We start from the raw sequence: 14,352 nt of genomic DNA on the forward strand, positions 1-14,352 counted from the left end.
TACATTCTCGCATTCTTAGAGGTTGAGAACGCATTTAGCTGCGATTGCCGCTCTTGCTTGTAGCCTCGCAACCCACCTTCGGTTGGAGCTACGTGCACTGCACACGTCCTCCAGAGGCTGCGAGACACGGCTTCACCGTTTTTTGTATTCTTTGACACCTGTCGTGAGTACACCTTTCTAAACGCCGGGTGCGCGCCTTGCCGCTGCCCTGCTGGATATTTTCCTCTGTGCACATTAGCTGTGTTGTTTCGATGAAAGCTGGCTATTTGTTTCGTTGTGTCGCTAACCCTGTTAACTACGTGGTAGTGTGTGTATCAGAACCAGTATAGTGTACTGTGTTGGGCTTGCCGTGAGTGTTTTCCACTCCTTGAAGTACTTTGTCTGCACTGCCGCCATTTGCTAAGTTTAACAGCTCCGCTAGCAGCTAGCGTTGTCGTCGTTGCTCTAAGTGACTTAACACTTGGGCTGAGTTTTTTTCGGCTGTGTGCATCGTGTTATTACTGTGGCTGTGAGTGTTTCACGCTCCGGGCCTTGTATTAGCTTTTACACTGAGTGTTTCAAGCTCCGTGCCTCGTGCCGAGCCTGCGGCTGGAGTGCTTCACGCTCCGTGCCTCGTGTCGAGTCTGCGGCTGGAGTGCTTCACGCTCCGTGCCTCGTGTCGAGTCTGCGGCTGGAGTGCTTCACGCTCCGTGCCTCGTGTCGAGTCTGCGGCTGGAGTGCTTCACGCTCCGTGCCTCGTGTCGAGTCTGCGGCTGGAGTGCTTCACGCTCCGTGCCTCGTGTCGAGTCTGCGGCTGGAGTGCTTCACGCTCCGTGCCTCGTGTCGAGTCTGCGGCTGTGAGTGCTTCACGCTCCGTGCCTCGTGTGGAGTCTGCGGCTGTGAGTGCTTCACGCTCCGTGCCTCGTGTCAAGTCTGCGGCTGTGAGTGCTTCACGCTCCGTGCCTCGTGTTACTATTTACACTGCGTGTGAGTCACGCTTTGTCTTTCCATTTGTAACCATCAGGGCTTGCGTTAGCCATCTGCACACAGTCCACAATGTTGACAGGGCCTTTGTTGCATGGCTGTAGTACCCGTTTGGCTCCCTTGAGCCCAGATGATGGACATATGTTTTGCCCCTCCTGTCTTGGGATCGGACACCTGAGGGAAGCCCTGACTGGCGATGCCTGCCTTAATTGTGCAAGCATGCCACTGGCAGAGAGATCTGCTAGACTTGCGGCATTGGAAAGTAGAATATCTAGTGCGACTTTGGCCTCCAGCCCCAGGAAGGACCCAAAGCGCCGTAAACGCCCACATGCAGGAGCCCCTTCTGCTAAGAAGGTTTCTCATGACCATGCTTTGGCTGAAAAGGTCGAAACGTTGACTTCTGAGTTTGCTCAGATTAAGTCCTTGCTTCTGAATCTACAGCCTAAGGATGCAGTGACAGTTCCTGCTGTCCCTAATGAGGCTGATCAGACCAATGTAGTTACTCAGCAGGAGGACGATGTCGTGTCTATTGCTGCAACTGATTCCTTGTACATGACAAGTGATATAAACTGTGTGGAGGATGAGAATGAGAGGAGTCTTTCTCCAAGCCATTCATTAGTGGGCTCTCATACCGCCGAGGCAGAGTCCATGCCGCAAACCGAACCTGGACTATCCTTTGTCAAGCAAGTTGTTCAGTTGGCTTTATCCAGGCTTGGGGTCGACAGTCCCCCTGCGGAAACCACCGCTTCAAGTGCCTTTTTCAAAGTCACTCAGAAGCCTGAGTTCAACGTTCCAGTTTCACAACCATATATCGAGGAGCTCCACTGATGTTGGGCGGACCCCAAATCATTGACCCATCTATCACAGGACTGCAGAGCCCTTAGCTCTATGTGTGATTCAGCGCAGTATGGTCTGAACCGTATGCCCGCCGCTGACAGCATTATTGTGAACCTGGTTGTGGCTCCAGCTGATGCTGCTCGGCCGGATGCCCGCTGCCCACGCCCTCAGTGTAGGGTCACTGACGACCTCCTCACCAAAAGCTATGACATAGCTGCTTGCATTGGTCACCTAGGCAACTCACTGTCCCAATTAGCCCTTGCCCTCTCAAAGTCTTTAAGGGAGGCAGAGGTTGATGATGCTACGCAAAGTCTTAGTGATGCCTCACTCCAAACCTTTGCTTATATGTCCAGAGAGCTTGGCAGACTGATGTCAACCCTTACCATCACTAGACGTGAGGTGTGGCTTGCGCAGTCCCCCCTTTCCGAATCCTGCAGAAGCACACTTCGTTCGCTGCCAGTTCTTCCAGGCCAAGTATTTGGACCTGCAGCCCAACAAACTTTAGAGCGTGCTGTCGAGGCTAGTAAATCTCTGCAACAGTTTGTTGACCTACACCGGTCTTCCAGACCTCAGCCAGTCAGACGTGCTACAGCTTTTCACTCTACATCCAGGCTTCCGCCAACTCCCAGAGCTGCACGTGCTTTTGCAGTTGAGGGCCAGCTCTCCCAGCAGCCTGCCTTTCGTGAGCCTACGGGCAGACCCCCGATAACTGAACGGTTTCGCAGAGCTTCCAGTAATCATGCCCAGAGGTCCTCAGGGATGCGAGGCAGAGGTGGTCGGGTCTGACTGCCAATGTCTGGCCCCCAGCCGTTTTTCACGAAATCAACTCAGCCACTGGGAGGCTCAAGTTCAAGACCCATGGGTCATTTCAACCTTGTTCGAAGGTTACAGAATTCAGTTCGGATGTTGTCCTCCAAAGTTCAATGGGGTGAGGATGACTGTTGTTTCCAACTCGGTGCAGTCTGCTGCCCTACAACGGGAGATTTTGGAACTCCTGGAGAAGGGGGCCATAGAGCCAGTTCACAGTTCAGACCAGCTCAGCGGGTTCTATTCAATTTACTTCCTTGTTCCAAAGAAGGATGGCGGCTTTCATCGATCTCCGACGTCTGAATCGTTATATCAAAGTGCTGCAGTTTCACATGCTCCGCACAGTAGACGTCCTTCAAACTATCACACCAGGAGACTGGTTCACAAGTGTCGACTTAAAAGATGCCTATTTCCATGTGCCAGTGGCGCCTCATCACAGGCAGTTTCTCCGCTTTGCTTTCGAAGGTCAGGCATACCAGTTCAGGGTGCTTCCTTTCGGCCTCTCTCTTGCCCCTCGTACATTTACCAGATGTATGGCTGCAGCACTAGCCCCACTGCAAGCTCTTGGATTAAGAATCCTACCCTACTTAGATGATTGGCTTGTCTGCGCTCCGACTCAGGAGCAGGCGCACAACGACACAGCTCTTCTACTGAACCATGTGTCTCATTTAGGACTCACAGTGAACTTTGCAAAGAGTTCTCTTGTTCCCAGTCAACAAACGACCTTCATCGGCATTGCCATCAACTCCCTGACTATGACTGCATCGCCATCCCTGCAGAGAGTGGATGATGTAATTCGTCTCGTCTCACACATTCAACGGGCTGTGACGCTGCCTTTTGGTTTGCTGCTCTGGTTGATGGGCAAATTGACTGCAATGTCGCTAGTGGTACCTTTGGGACTTCTGTTCTTACATCCCCTACAGATTTGGATCAACAACCTAGGCCTCAACTCGAAGTTGCATCAGCACAGGCTTGTACGACTCTCCAACCAGTGCCTTCTGCACCTCAAACCCTGGGGGAACGTGGACTTCATCTGCAAGGGTGTCCCTCTAGGCTCTGTTCCTTCTCACCGAGAGGTGGTTGTTACAGATGCATCACTCAAAGGTTGGGGGGCCGTGTGGAATCACAGGATGGTGAGGGGTGTCTGGAGTCCCCAGGAGAGACTCCAACACATAAACGTGCTGGAGCTTCGCGCTGTGTGACTGGCTCTCAAGCATTTCCTCCCAGCCTTGAGAGGAAGACATGTTCTTGTCCGGTCGGACAACACGTCAACAGTCTATCACATAAACCATCAGGGGGGCACCAGGTCCAATCACTCATTGGCAGAAACTCGGAAGCTTCTCTTATGGGCATTGCCTCGCCTTCAGAGTGTCAGAGCAGTTCATCTGCCCAGTGTACAGAACAGCGCAGCGGATTTACTCTCCAGACAGAAACCCCGATTGTGGTCCAAATGATCTGGCAGAAATATGGTGCAGCGGAAGTGGACCTTTTCGCTTCAAGCACCTCGACACATTGCCCACGATGGTACTCCCTCTTGGAACCAGACAGCCCACTGGGGCAGGATGCATTGGCTCACCCGTGGCCGGATTGCCTCCTTTATGCCTTCCCTCCTCTCCCGCTGCTGATGTTGACACTGCACAGGATAGATCAGAGCAGCCACAGGGTGCTGCTGGTTGCTCCATTCTGGCCTGGGAGGATTTGGTTTCCCATGATTTACAAACTCCTCGAGGGAGAACCTTGGGCTCTCCCGGAGAGGAAGGATTTGTTGTCACAGCTACAGGGGAGGATTTGGCACCCTCACCCAGAACGCCTTCAACTGTATGTGTGGCCGTTGAGGGGCCAGACTCCTTGTTAAGTTCTTGTGACCAGGCTGTTGTTCAGACTATCCTTAATTCACGTGCTGCTTCTACCAGGGCTTTGTATGACAACAGATGGAAGCTGTTTGCGCGGTGGTGTGAGAAACAAAAGTTAGACCCGGAGCATTGCCCTGTGCCTATTCTCCTCAAATATTTACAGGAACTGCTGGAGAAAGGACTTTCTGTTGCTACCTTGAAGGTTTATGTTGCTGCAATCTCTGCCCGGCACGTCTACGTTGATGGCCGGTCAGTGGGTTCACACCTCTTAGTGTGTCATTTTTTGAAAGGTGCTCTACGTTTGCGGCCTCCAAGGTTTGCACGCGTACCTTCATGGGACCTTCCTCTAGTCTTGGAAGGTTTAAGCTTATCCCCTTTCGAACCAGTTGAAAGTGCTGATCTTAAATGGGTGTCAGTGAAGACTGCCTTTCTACTTGCACTGTCTTCGGCTAAGCGGGTGGGAGAGCTCCATGCCTTATCAGTTGCTGGGGACTGTTTGCGATGGAATTCTGACGGATCTGGGGTTACGCTGTGGCCTAATCCGTCCTTTTTACCCAAGAGAATTTCAACTTTTCATGTTAACCAGCCAGTTTCGTTGGCTGTGTATGTCCCGCATTCTGATCCAGGATTATCTGTTTCAGGTTCCCTGTGTCCTGTCCGAATGTTGAAGCAGTACATTAGTGCGACTGCCGGGATCCGGAAAACGGATGCCCTGTTTGTGTGTTACGGTGATTACAAAAGAGGCTGTGCTGTCTCAAAGCAGCGACTCTCGCATTGGGTCGTGGATGCCATTTTACAAGTATACAGGTCCAGAGGTCTTCAGCCTCCTAAGGTTACGTGCCATTCCACCAGAGGGGTGTCCACCTCCTGGGCTGCACTGAGAGGTGTCCCTTTGAGTGATATTTGTGCTGCTGCTACGTGGGCTTCGTCCTGTACCTTCGCCCGCTATTACAGACTGAATGTGGCCGTTCCTCCTGCGGTGACTTTGGCGGTGCTGTCTGCCTCCACTCCCCACTGCTGATGCGAGGTGAGTGTGACTCTTCGTGACCTTGTTGGTATTAAGTCATCCAGGTGCTAAAGCACCGCCCTCTGGCGGTCAGGAGGAATGAAATAGAACGAGAGTTACGAATGTAACTACGGTTCTATGAATTCCGGATGACCGCCAGAGTTGCTTGTCACTCAGAGTCTTGCGAGTTCAGTCCGAAAAGAAGCGAGCGCTGGGTGCGTCTGGTATATAAAGACAACCAGTGACGTCACCCAGGTCACATTCAATGGTGTGACTTTGTTCGTATATATTCTCGACCTCTGTGCTGCGCACATGTAGTTATCCAGGTGCTAAAGCACCGCCCTCTGGCGGTCATCCGGAATTCATAGAACCGTAGTTACATTCGTAACTCTCGTTAAAACATCCTCAAACTTCCACAATTCACAACTCAGTGCATACACATTTAGAAACACTGCCTGAAAGAGTTGATATTGACCCTATTCGGTACGTTAATGTTTCCCACAATCCCCCTGTGCTTCCCAGAATGCACCGCAGCTCCAGCAGAGTTCCGGTGTCACAGACTGAATGGTCCGCCCCTAAAAATCAGTTTTCCTTTTGCATCTGCGCATGCGTCATTTCAGACCACAGCAGCAGTCTCTTCACCCAACACAATCAAATGGATTAATGGGATTATTAGCCATCAGATGATAAAGGTAAAACCTCTTATTTTAAAGTCAGTTTAAAGCAGGTTATACCGTGTATGAATGCCTTGCTGTGGGCTATTTTCTTAGCACCTTACACGTCCTTTTCTGTGTTTTTATGTTGTTTTGTAATGTTTGAAAATGTAATTTTTTTGCCAAATACATTTGGCGAAAAAACAATGTGAATTATACTCCGGAAATACAGTACTTTTACTTTGTATAAAATGATATATAGTAATTACCTCAGGTTATACAAATGTTGTGTGAATACATGTATCAGTAAATATTTCATTATATCCTGTGGAAAAGGAGTTTTGTGCTGCATGCATCAAGTATAGAGGTACTTGAGGAGTCATTTGGAAGACGATCAGCATGGCAACAGCAGATGTTTTTACAGTCACACTTGAGTTTTGTGAAGGATTTCTACACTGTTCACACACAGCAATGAACTGTAGTACCCAAAGTCATCTGACCATGCTCCTGTCACCATCTCATCTCTGTGTTTCCTCACTGTCCATCTCCTGTAGCATACTAAGCCTATCCCAGTGGTCACTGGGCGAGCTACACCCCTGACAGGCCGCCAGTCTTAAAAACTACGTTGCTAATACAATTACATAGTGAGTAAATCTTGTCCATTTCTTCATTCAATAATATTTTTTTTAAGATGGACAAAGAGTAAGACCCTGCAGTGAGAGAGGAACTGTTAAGAACTCTGGATGGCGCTTTTCATTTCTTCCCTACCCAAACGAATCCCAGTGATTCTGTGGTGTCCATGCATCTCTGGGTCTGGTTCTGTTACCAGCAGCTCCTCCACAGAACCTTCAAGCACTGTGAGCCGTGGCGTGCACAGCAGCTCCGACTGAGGTAGACAGAATAAATAAGAGTCATTTACCACACAAACCTGTTTTTATTCTGATTATTCCTGCAATACCAACCTTTAGGAAAAAATGGGAGGAGCAAAAGAAACTAAACTATTTGGACAAGCTCACAAAATGACCCCCCCCCCCCGCAAGGCTGAAATACCCGAATCAACATAAGTGTTCAATCTCTGTATTAAGGCACCTGAAAGGTTTGTCTGTAAATGCAGTGGGCTAATGTGCTACCGCTGTGTCAAGTGTCATTGAAATAGATCAACATGTTTCGGCGAATTTATGCTTTCAAGGCTCACGGACAGAAGGATGGACAGGGTGATTCCTATACCATCCCCACCCCCTAAATTTCAGTTCTTGGAGGGTTACATTTCGTATTGTCTTTCTCTAACAAACAACTATATGTTACACTCAACATTCACATAGTATACCTGAATAAATTCACGGTAGAGCTGGCGGTCCAGTTGGGCTCTGGGCCCCCAAACAGCAGGACCTTTCCTCCGATTCAAGATGGAGAAATGTATCCCAGCCCAGTCACCCGCTCGACCACACAGCCCATCCAGAGCGTCAACTTCCTTCACCAGGTGGCCCTTACCTATCCCTCCCAAAGATGGGTTACAGGACAGTGCACCTAGAGAATCATGATAGGAGGAGAGTGGCCTCTGTTTGGAACATAATGGCTGAAAGGTTTTAGACTTAAAGGACAGGTTGCCAAGAGCACTTGTACAAAGTATTTTATCTGCGATAGACAGATTGGATGACAGCCTATCTATCCAAAAGCACCTTCTTAAGGTAAGGGGTTGTTCTGACAGCTCTATGCCAGTCTTACCCCTTGTAACAACCAAAGCTTTAGTAGACCTCTCCAAACCAAGCTGGAAAAAAAAAAAATGTCAAGAGTACCCCTTTAATTCCCTTACCAATTGTCTTTATTTTCTGTGTGACCAGAAGCGTTTCGGCTCCCATTCTTGCTGCTGCTGCAGATGCTTCTGTCCCTGCATGTCCTCCTCCCACCACAATGACATCATACTTCAGTCTAACGAGGGAGCTGGTCCTTCTGGAAATCAGTAACAAGGAACTGGACAGGGGCAGAACCTTCCTCGACAACATGTGAGATGCTCACCTGTCAAAGAGAGAATGAAATGGTTACAAGACTGACTGCTAATCGGTGCATTACTGGACTGTACTGGAATGTGTTTCAAACACCCAGGAGGAACATACTATAGTTCTTCACGGAACGGACAGTGATCAGGACATAGAAACTGGGAAAAGTTTGCATCCAGTAACATCTTAAACCCCATTCTCACTTTCATGGACATGTATCTCGAAAGGCCATGGGCTTAATTCTTGACCGATACCTTAGAAATACTTAGAGAGTGTCTGAGACGAACTGGGATATTCCGTCTTTGTGCCATGGTTTTGTTTTGGTATTTTTTCCTCTGCGAAATTTGACACACTTTGGTAATTCCTTGCATTTACTTATAAACTCTAACACTGTTACTCGGTACATGCCATGACATTGCAGGTAAGTTTTCCAGGGGTAATAAGGTTGTACTAAAGTTATAGTACAGTTATTTTTTGCACACATCACATGGTGCAAGTCCAAATTGCACGCTACATAACAGTCGCAGGCAACTGATCTTCATACGCTGGTTTGTCATGGTTATATACCACATTGCAGTTGCCTTAGAAGGCAGGACTGGGAATGATGTTACACCCGAGTTAAATGTTTTCCAGGTTCCACACAACACTGCAAGTTGGACACCTCCAAGAAAGCCTTTGTTGTGCTTGCCCTTCCAGTGTATAAAGACTTACAAAACAAATATGCGGTCTACCAAAGAGACCTCATGAACAAGGACAGAGGGAATAAAAGGTTAGTGTTTCAATTTACTGCTCATTTTGTAACGCAGTTTAGTCAGTCACCGTGGCTAGCAACATCTATCATGTTAGCGGCACCAGCTGATAAACAATACATTACATGGTATTTTATGTATAAAAACGCAATCAACATGTCCACAGAAATCACTAAAACAAGGCAGCATGTATGACATTAACTTGAACACAAAAAGTAATAAAAACTGTAAAAGCTACAGCTTTCATTCATTGCTGGTGCTTGGAGAAGACATTTTGGATTGTGAACTTGTGGTGTTCAAGCGAGTTGACGAGTTGCAATTATGATTTCAGAGGGTGCTCTTATAACCTCTTGAGTACAACTGGAAAGCACTCACAGACCATGACTTTCCAGTATGCATATCTGTGAAAGTTAGATCGAAAAATAACCATCTATCTGTCGTAGCCCTGTGAAATGTAGGCTTCTTCTCGGCCTTCTCCAGCAACTGGGGTCCTCACCAGGAACCTGTGTGCAGGATCACCTGTCCCACATAGCCAAAATGCCAAAGCTGACACTAATAATGTGATACTCTTCATCTTAGTCTCCCTAAGTAAGCGCTCATCATTTCTAATGAAATTAATCTCTAATACACCGTCAAGATCTCACACTGTAATTCCATTAGTACCCAAGGATCCTCTAAAGAGACGCAGTACCTTAGCTTCCAAGTCTCACAATCATACAGTAAGACAGGTAGCACCAAGCTGCACCAAGACCCTAAAGACTTGGACCTTTATTCTGCAAAGATATTTTCCAACCATACATCCATTTTCTGTACCCACTTACTACAATTACATCTCGCGAGGGGGCTGGAGCCTATCGCAGCAGTCAAAGGGTGAAAGGTAGGGGTACACCCTGGCCAGGACACCAGTCTATCGCAGGACACAAAGATATTTTCCTCAAGAAAAATCACTTGTATGGGTTGATGCGGCTTTTACCCCAGCACCCTCTGGTGGCCATTTTTGGCTGATGAAAACATCGCCGAACTCAGTACAAATACATGTAATTTGACCGCTTTTCAAAGGGGTCAGAGTCGTCAATACAACAATAATAATAAACATTCCATTTAACAGTAAAACTTAAAATCCAGTAAAATAAACAACAGTAAAATCAATAAAATAGACAGAGCAATATGCATCAAGAGGAATAAGCAGAAAAACATGTTTTGAGTTGTGACTTGAAAAGGGGAAATGAATCAATTCTGATTTGGGATGGTAATGAATGCCACAGACGGGGAGCAGAGCATCGAGCCGCTCTGCTCCCCGCTGTAGTGAGATGGGCAGAGGGGACAGACAGGTGAACAGAGGAAGAGGATCTAAGGGAGCGGGAGGGAGTGAGAACATGGAGGAGGTTGAATAGATATGGAGGAGTGAGATTGTGTAAGGCCTTGAATGTTAACAGGAGGATTTTGAATTGAATATGAAACTGAACCGGAAGGCAGTGGAGGTGTTGAAGGATGGGAGTGATATGCTGAATCGAGTGGGTGCAAGTTATGATACGGGCAGCTGAATTCTGGACCAGTTGAAGTTTATGGAGGGATTTGTGTGGGAGACCGAAAAGAAGATAATTACAATAATCCAGACGGGAGGTAACAAGGCTAAGGATGGCAGCAGTGGGGGGGGGAGGGGGAGTAAGGGAGAGGCAGAGGCGATTAATGTTGCGTAGATGGAAGTAGGTACAATGGTACATTTCAGGTCACCTTGGTGTATAAATCTTATCCTATCAGCTGGCTGTTAGTAGCAAGTCAGAGACAAAACCAAACCAGCTGATTTCAATCAACAAGCAATACAGCCCAAGTGTGTTTTCATGGGGCGACCAGTCATGGATGGACAAATTCTCGCCTTCGGATTCGCCACTTCCATCCAATAAGCCAAGCAACATGCAGCCTTTTTTTATGTCCTTTGACCTAACCTAGCATTCACGGCACTCAAAACTGTCTTACAGAATGGCCAAAGCACATTGAAGTGGATATTTTGCTGGATACGGCAAACAAGCACCTAGCGCTGTTTGACCGGATCTCCTCATTGATTGGCTAGTTCAAATGACATTGAAGAGTTTATTTCAATATGGCGGTGCCTTCGGCATTGAGTGTTGGTGCTAATTTTTCATCTTTTAATGCCGTTTTGGGTGCCATAAAGTCGGAGAGATTCTATGCCGTTTTGGGTGCCATAAAGTTGTTTGAATCAGAACAGAAATTCACCAACTGGCAAGGGATTCTATGCCGTTTTGGGTGCCATCGCTAAAAGCAGCTCAAAAACGTGGCATAGCCGTGCCCGAAATTATTTCCACCAGTGCTTTTCGCCACGCGGTGGAAATAATTCCGGGCACGATGGAAATAATTTTTGCAGGCTTGGTAATTTTCTGTGTCGGGCGGGGATGATAACTTATTTTTTTTTATTTGGCCTTAAGTGGCCTCATTTTGTGTAGCTAACATGATAAAACATTCAAAATGCCATGGTAAACAGAAATAATCTCTTAGATTTGTGATTTCCAAAACCTGCAAATTCAAGACAGAATAAAAACGAAAATACAGAAGTCCATGCCGGCATGTGTGTTTATCCTATTTTTTTCCTCTGTCAGTGTCATGCCTGCAAAACCTTCGATCAGTCCACCCCTGAAAATAGTGAATGGTAAAATATGCCAATTTTCAATAATGAAAATCACCAATATCGAGCTAATATCATGAATGTGAAATAAGGAGATCTTAAACTCCAATCGCCTTTAAGTTCCCGCCTGACCGCGGCCGTTCCGTTCCATCCGTCGTGAATACATTTAGACGGCCAGCAAAACAGCGCAACCTACCATTTTGCCGGGGCCGTGCACGGCGAAATATCGTCCAGTTCACCTTTGCCGAAGGCACCGCCATGTTGAAATAAACTCTGCAATGACATCATTTGAACTAGCCAATCAGTGAGGAGATCCGGTCAAATAGCGCTAGATGCGTGTTTGCCATATCCGGCAAAATATCCACTACCTTTTTTTTTTAATGTCTTTTGACCTAATCTCGCATGCATGACACTCAAAACTGTCTTACAGAATGGCCAAAGCACATTGCCACCACACTAAGTTTGGTCTGCTAGAGGTTTCTTCCTATTAAAGCAGTGGTCTTCCTTGCTATCCTTTCTGAACTTTTGCATCAGAGTTCAAAATGCTCAAATTGTCACAAAGCTTAAAAAAACTAGCAGAACTCACCAATTTCTTTGAGAAGACGACGGGTATATTTTGTTAACACGCTGACAGGACAGGCTGAGATATAAGACAAGAGGAAAGAAAATGTAGATTACAAACACGCATTCCGTCCAGAAGCCGCCATGTTGTCACTGCATTTGCAATACCGTAATAAACCGCGTAGATACGCAAGGACAAACCTGTTTGCGCGATCAAGACGGATTGCTCAATCAGTCGTCATACTTCTGTTAACGAATTTGATTAAATAAAAACGAGGACAACCCTTTGAAAGCAAATGTTGTAGACGCAATACTACGAATATAAGGTAGAATGATCAATATATGCAAATTTTGACAAAATATAACGCTCTTGTTGGCGTATGGTGGATGCCACGTGTGCAGCACAAATCATCACTTCTCGCTTCTATTAGAGATTCAACTCCGATAAATCGATTATCGACCCACTTGCGTGTTTCTCCCCACATCGACAGATCAAAGGCGCACGCGCACGCCCGCTCCCCCACTTCCAGCAGGTTTCCAGCAGTGAGACGCGCGCGCGGATCGAGTCAAGTGAAGCTACCGAGAAGTGGCGTTGACCGACCGCTGAGTGTTTTCATTGAAAAAAAAAAAAAAAAAAACACCTGAAAAAAAATTAGCTATTACTAAAGTAACTGTCAGCAACGCTACGGCTTTATTTTGCTATCATCAGCGTCAGCGGCGCCGGAGTTAAGGTGAAGCGACGGGGAGAAAGTAAAAGGAGAGCGCCCGAAGTGAACTTGACGATCAAAGCTAATGCTAATTTAGCCTGCCTCTGCTAACGCTAGCTAAATATTTACGTCGATCTCATCATTTTAGCAGTCGTCTACTTAGATAGGACCACCGCGGCTGTAACGTGGTTGGTTAGGAAATTAACTAAATTGCATTTAATTTAAATAGGTGTCTCGCTTTGACATTTTAGGCCACAAGTGGCTGGTGTTGATTTAGCACCATTAGCATCAGTAGCCGGGTTTATTGAGGTGACACCGGCTCCGCGCTGGTTGGGATTCTAGTGTTATTGCTAAACAAGTAAACATAGTTCGCTTCCAAAGCAACTTCACATCAGTGTTTATCAGCCTTTTGCTTTGCAATGCTGAAACAACAGCAGCAACCGGGCCCAGGTGGACGAAAAACGTCCAACGGAACTACGGGCCCTGCCGGCATGTCTTCACCAGTCAGCGGGATTAACAGCGGGAGCAGGACACCGGCTGGGAGGTAAGCAGACTGGGTTTCCCTCTCAGGACAGTACGTGGATTGGCTTGTGACTCCGAGGCCTACCGGTTAAGGGCTCTGCGTTAAGTGGGCGTGTCACTGGAACGTCTCTGTCGTGTCCAATGAGAGTTCTTCATTTGAGATAGACGGCACTTTAAACTAATCAGTGTGAAGTAATGACACAGAGGTGGGCTCATATTTTGGTGAAAACGATAAGGGCAAGCCTGCGATTTAAAGTTTATCTGGCCTGTCAACAACAAAAACATGTTGGGTGAAAAATCTTACAACTCTTTTTTTGTTCTTTAAGGAAAATCTGCAGACATGCGGCACTCCATTTAGAGTTTATTGCCAACAACATGTTATTTAGTATCGACGGTATCACGCAGCTCTAAGTCTTTGTTTTGCAATCGTGCATGTGACTAGCAATGTCACCTTCCTTTCTTTCTCATGTCTACGTAACCATAAGATGAATCATATGTGAGGATGTCCCATTCGTGTCTTTTCAGCCCATAGTCAGGAATTCGGGGATATAGTCAGATAGTAATAATAATATATCCTTTTATTTATTGTCATTGTGTGTGTGTGTATAAATTTGTCCTCTGTATTTCACCCATCCTAATTACAATTAGACAGTCCAAGCACTAGAGCAGTGGGCAGCCACAGTCTGGCACGCGGGGACCAACTCCAGAGAAAGGGGTAGACCCCAAGCATGTTTTTGATTGTGAGAGGAAACCCACACAGACGCAGGGTGAACATGCAATCTCCACACAGAAAGGCCAGGAAGCAATTCCACAACCTTCTTTCTGTGAGGCATCAGTGCTAACCACTAAGCCAGTATCAGTCATCCAGGTCATGGTATTCCAGTAGTTGAGCCAGGTTCACTAAATTGTTTTGGTCCTTAAACGTTTTGCTCTTTATCCAGAAAACCTTCTTCAAGTCAGAGTTACAGTAGTGAGAGGCTCAAATACGAGTATTTATTCTCTGGTGGATTACTGTTGTCACAGTGATGCAAAGAAATGCATTAAAGAGTTGTTGGT

At 46.8% G+C, this 14,352-nt stretch overlaps 2 protein-coding genes across 6 annotated transcripts in view; one reads left to right on the forward strand and one right to left on the reverse strand.

Moving 5' to 3' along the window:
- Positions 1–12,317, reverse strand: part of mto1 (mitochondrial tRNA translation optimization 1) — a 20,922-nt gene extending 8,605 nt beyond the window's left edge. Inside the window, exons 1-4 of one of the 2 annotated variants that reach the window (XM_034194526.1) lie at positions 12,093–12,317; positions 7,933–8,135; positions 7,447–7,646; positions 6,888–7,005 (exon numbers count right to left, since the gene is read on the reverse strand). In XM_034194526.1, coding sequence (XP_034050417.1) covers positions 6,888–7,005; positions 7,447–7,646; positions 7,933–8,122 — 508 coding nt within the window. In that variant the 5' untranslated portion in view covers positions 8,123–8,135; positions 12,093–12,317. Of the gene's footprint in view, positions 1–6,887; positions 7,006–7,446; positions 7,647–7,932; positions 8,136–12,087 lie in introns of both variants that reach the window. The other variant, XM_034194525.1, reaches the window with a different exon arrangement.
- Positions 12,318–12,598: 281 nt separating this feature from the next.
- The window catches only part of atxn2l (ataxin 2-like), a 35,919-nt gene continuing 34,165 nt past the window's right edge, over positions 12,599–14,352 (forward strand). For all 4 annotated transcript variants that reach the window (XM_034194520.1, XM_034194521.1, XM_034194522.1 and 1 more), the window contains exon 1: positions 12,599–13,318. In XM_034194520.1, coding sequence (XP_034050411.1) covers positions 13,194–13,318 — 125 coding nt within the window. In that variant the 5' untranslated portion in view covers positions 12,599–13,193. The remainder of the gene's footprint in view (positions 13,319–14,352) is intronic.

Source organism: Thalassophryne amazonica, chromosome 18 (genome assembly GCF_902500255.1).
Source record: "Thalassophryne amazonica chromosome 18, fThaAma1.1, whole genome shotgun sequence".
In the NCBI taxonomy this organism is placed as follows: domain Eukaryota; kingdom Metazoa; phylum Chordata; class Actinopteri; order Batrachoidiformes; family Batrachoididae; genus Thalassophryne; species Thalassophryne amazonica.